General features: G+C 29.8%; 1 protein-coding gene across 4 annotated transcripts; it reads left to right on the plus strand.

Annotated features, from left to right (window-relative positions):
- Positions 1–887: 887 nt before the first annotated feature.
- LOC121114484 (solute carrier family 2, facilitated glucose transporter member 6) lies at positions 888–3,325 on the plus strand. 4 transcript variants are annotated; one of them, XM_071886861.1, is made up of 11 exons: positions 888–938; positions 1,037–1,074; positions 1,133–1,264; positions 1,331–1,472; positions 1,534–1,704; positions 1,760–1,927; positions 1,984–2,195; positions 2,257–2,397; positions 2,448–2,633; positions 2,779–2,994; positions 3,057–3,325. In XM_071886861.1, exons 3-11 carry the CDS (start codon positions 1,190–1,192, stop codon positions 3,213–3,215), a joined length of 1,470 nt encoding a protein of 489 aa, XP_071742962.1. In that variant the 5' UTR covers positions 888–938; positions 1,037–1,074; positions 1,133–1,189; the 3' UTR covers positions 3,216–3,325. The 4 variants fall into 4 exon arrangements, with proteins under 4 accessions (XP_071742962.1, XP_040564392.1, XP_040564393.1 ...); XM_040708458.2 differs by having other exon boundaries at positions 912–1,074; XM_040708459.2 differs by having other exon boundaries at positions 914–1,074; positions 1,142–1,264.
- Positions 3,326–4,374: the final 1,049 nt, after the last annotated feature.

A 4,374-nucleotide genomic window follows, 5' to 3' on the forward strand; every position in this document is an offset into this window, starting at 1 on the left:
TATTAAATTAAATATTTTCGTCTCCAAAAGAACTTCGAAGACAATTTTGTGGAAATATTCTGGATACACCTTACAACTTTCATACTAGAATACCATTGTTGCATTGTTCTTTATTTAGGACCAATAAATGTGATCCAATCTGATTTGGTTCTTCTTGTTGGTCCTTAAAGAAAGTAAAATTGATTCTTCATTGTGGTTATTTTTCTTTTTTAAATTATTTTGCTAAATAGTAGAATAAACTATATAATGAAGAACAAATATAATCTGTCTTGCGTATTATATTGCATTAAGATGAAAATATGAACATCTTTTTTTTTTACAAAATTTGCGTATGGGTTTTAATACATATCTTATTTAGCTCAATAAAACATTGACATTTTTGGAAACATTCTAAGGACAAAATAAATAAGGAACAACACTATACTAGAGAATACCCTTGTTGTGTAAATAACTATCATTTCATTAATATTTTAAATTATCGAGATTGTAGTAGTCCATTTTAGGGTATCTTAACATAGTGACCATAAATAAGAAAATAACAAAAAAATTATGAATTGAATGGAAAATATAGCAAAAATATTAAAAATTTTACTTAATTGGGTCTTTAGATTAAATGATTTTTACTCATAAACAAGCTACATATGTTGAAATTTTAATCCATTGAATCTCAACTATTTTTTTGTCATTCGATGTTTCTTATATAAGCTCAACTCTATAAGTAACTCAATAATTTTGTTATAATTAATATTTTCAATTACTTATATAACAATTTTTTGTTTGTGAGCAGATTATATATGCTATTATTAACTATGTAACTTTATAATGACAAAATATAAAAATAAATTTCATAATTAAGCGTGGCTGTAAATGTAGAAAAAACAAGTTTTGTGTATTTTAAATAACGAAATGAATTGTTTGTCAGTACATAAGGAGCGAGGGTTTGTTACTTTAGTATTATATATTACTCATTTTATCCTTAAGTTCTTAAAAATCAATATTATAATATTCATTTCATTGTTGATACATTTTACAATAGGATAATTTCATTTAGGATAAATTAGTTACGATAAAAAAGTGTGTATTTTTTACTCACGATGTTATTCATTGTCATTCAAGTACTAATTTTCTATAGTTTTTTAAGTCTCTGCTATATAACGTTTGTAAAATCGCCGCTTTACATTCATATATCATGGGACAAAATGAAATCTTAAATGAAGAAACTCCTCCTAGGTTTTTTTGGACTCAAAAGCACATCATTCGTCAAGTAAATTAGAGTATTTATCCTATCCCATACTATCAGTTTCTATATTTTTTTCTAATGTAACTACAGATATGGGTAAGTATCGTGTCCAACTTTTTACAAATTATACAAGGCTTTGTTGTTGCAATGTCTTCCATCATGATTCCACAACTGCTTCATCCAGCAGACAAAAATGAGCTTCTTTTGACACTTGATCAAAGCTCCTGGTTTGGTGAGAGTTATATTAAAAAAAATCTCAAAATAACAACTCACATTCCTACATAAATATATAGCCACAACACTATCAATTGGATATTTATTTGGATCGTTCGTGGGAGCATTCAATGGTACTCTCTTTGGACAGAGAATTTCCCTAATGATTGATTGTGCAATTTGTACTACGGGACTCTTTATCATTCGATTTTCCTATTCCTACCCCGTTCTTCTTATTGGTGCAGTACTCTGTAACTCCAAATTATATATATATATTGCCTTAGTAATTATGCAAGTATTTGTTAGGTGGTGTGTCATCAGGATCTGGGTCTGTGACAATTCCCATTTATTCAAGTGAAATTTGTCAGCCTGAAGTTAGAGGACTTACTGGAAGCTTTCTAATGAGTTTTTATATATTTGGATATTGCTTCACAACGCTCATTGGTAGCTTGATACATTGGAGACATGTTCTTTGTAATGTATATGCATACATATAGATAAATAGTTAACTTTAAATCTTTCACTTTTAGCTTGCTTGGTCTTCTTTCCCATATTGACTGGAATTATTTTATTTACATGTCCAAATTCTCCAATATGGCTTATTAAAAAAAGTAGAGAGTGTGAGGCTTTAAAGAGTCTCCAATATTTCAGTGCCAATGAAAAATTGGCTTATCAAGAGTTTCAAAGGGTTTATGCACACTTAAAACCTAAAATGGATTCAAATAAGAATGGTAAACCATATGTTAGTAGAAAATTATATGCATAAATACAGAACCATTCAATTTTAAAATAATTCACCATAGAAAAAGTTCCTCTCTGCTCTGAATAAAGTTCGATGTCCATCCTTTCGAAAACCTTTTATGATTATATTTTTCTTAACGGCCATGTTTTTTCAATGGAATGGCCTAGGAGTGATATCCTTTTATATGGTCACTTTTGTTAACGTAAGGTTAATACATTCTTTGAGACTTGAATATTTATTTGATTTCTTTAGAAAGTTGGAATTCCAATTGAGCCTTATGCTGCTGCAACAGTCAATTGTTTAGTTAGAGCCATATTTAGTGCCATTTCCTTTTTTTGGATTGCTAAATATCCAAGGAGGAAAGTGTATTTGCTCTCCATTACCTTTATGGGAATTGGAACTTTAATGACTTCCATTTATCATGTATTATTAAATAATGTAAGTAAATAGTAAATAAGTTTGTTTCCCAATGTTATATTTCAAAAGCAATTTATGCCATCTGAGTATTTTAAGACTCTTGGGATTTTAATTTAAAAAAAATCTAAGTTACAATTATAAATAAACTCTAAAATATCTTCTCCAGCAATATTTTAGTCACTGGGGTCTTGATGAATATCAGTATTTAACTAAATGGATTCCAGCTCTTAGTTACTTCACATATGCATCAGCTGCTTCTTCTGGATATCTTCAAATAACTTATATGTTACAAGGTGAGCTCTTTCCTTCAGACTTGAGATCCATTGGATGCGGTATTATTGGGATCTGTGATGGTATATCAATGATAGTAGCAACGAAGTTTGTAAGTACATTTAAAAAAACATACATATATCAGTATTCTATTCATTACTTAATAACTTTTAGGGACTGTATGCACTCAAAAACTACGGAGTTGCTATTTATTTTGGTTATTCCACTCTAGTCGTATTACTTTGTTGGATATTTGTTTTCCTCTTTTTACCAGAAACTCATAAGAAACATCTAGTTGACATTGAAAGTTCATTCAAAAGTAAATCCAAATAGATTTGTATAGATTCTTTTTATAAAATATAGATATAATATCTTATTTAGTTATTTTCACTTGTATGTTACTGTCTATTATGGTAAATAAAAATCCACGGAGTGTTGTTCAATATTTTATTAATTAATTAAAGCTACTATTGTATTTAATTATCTGCCAATCCCGCATCTTAATAAAAATAAGATAGACCAACAATGAACCGGAAATAATAATATTGTAACTTTGACCAACAAAATCAAATCTGTAGCATTGACATAAGACAAAAGATGAGCCTAATGCATTAAACCATTTTAAACCAATCAGAATTCAAAGGGATAATTCCCCACCAATTAAATTCTTTTTGGGTTTATTTTGTTATAAACAAAAGAAAACATGCTTTAGTAAGAGACAAATTAACAAGGGATGGAACTACAAAAATAGACAACTACAGTATCCGTCATAGCAAACATGGAGAAGTGTACAAAATAAATCATATTATTTTGTAAAAATTTGAATATTTTGAAGGTTTTTCGAGAAGTGGGATCAATAATAAGTTCGATAACGATTTGTAATAGATAAACGAATATAAATGTACAAATAAACAACATTGGTAGGAACCATTTTATTTAATAATATTGGATTTATTATTCATAAATGTACTAATAAATGTTCGAAATGCATAATTCAATTTTGATGTTTTTCTTTCATCAGTCGTACGATCTTTTTGTTCAAAGTTTTTTCGGTTATACCTTAGCTAAATATGATCCCTCTTTTCCGAAGAAAAAATTATCGTGAATACAGAGAACATTCTACCAGCAATGATGCTTGGTTTGTTATGTAAATTATTGATGAAAAAGTGGGGGGACACTTGCGATAACATCAAGTAAAAACAGTCGTGGTTCAATTATGGCGGGCCGGCGCAAAAGGTGGCCAAGCCAAGATTAACAGCCAGGAAGATTTTGTTATGCGCTTGGTGGGATTGACAGGGAATCGACTTCTATAATTTGCTCTCCTATGGCCAAACTCTTAATTCAGAGTTGTTCTGTCAACAATTGGACCGTCTGAAGGAAGCCATCGCCCAATAGCGGCCATCTTTGGACAATAGAAGAGAAATAGTGTTTCATTACGACAATGGCAGGCCATACACATCGCCATTCAATTGCTGGAAGCTCCGGGAGCTTA

Source organism: Lepeophtheirus salmonis, chromosome 3 (genome assembly GCF_016086655.4).
Source record: "Lepeophtheirus salmonis chromosome 3, UVic_Lsal_1.4, whole genome shotgun sequence".
NCBI classification, from domain to species: Eukaryota; Metazoa; Arthropoda; class Copepoda; order Siphonostomatoida; family Caligidae; genus Lepeophtheirus; species Lepeophtheirus salmonis.

What these genes read in the sequence shown, in the direction of transcription:
- LOC121114484 (XM_071886861.1), top strand. Translation starts at nt 1,190, where the DNA reads ATGGGACAAAATGAAATCTTAAATGAAGAAACTCCTCCTAGGTTTTTT. An exon ending in ACATTGGAGACATGTTCTTT is followed by an intron (nt 1,928 to 1,983) that starts GTAATGTATATG and finishes TTTCACTTTTAG; the next exon opens with CTTGCTTGGTCTTCTTTCCC. An exon ending in ATCATGTATTATTAAATAAT is followed by an intron (nt 2,634 to 2,778) that starts GTAAGTAAATAG and finishes TATCTTCTCCAG; the next exon opens with CAATATTTTAGTCACTGGGG.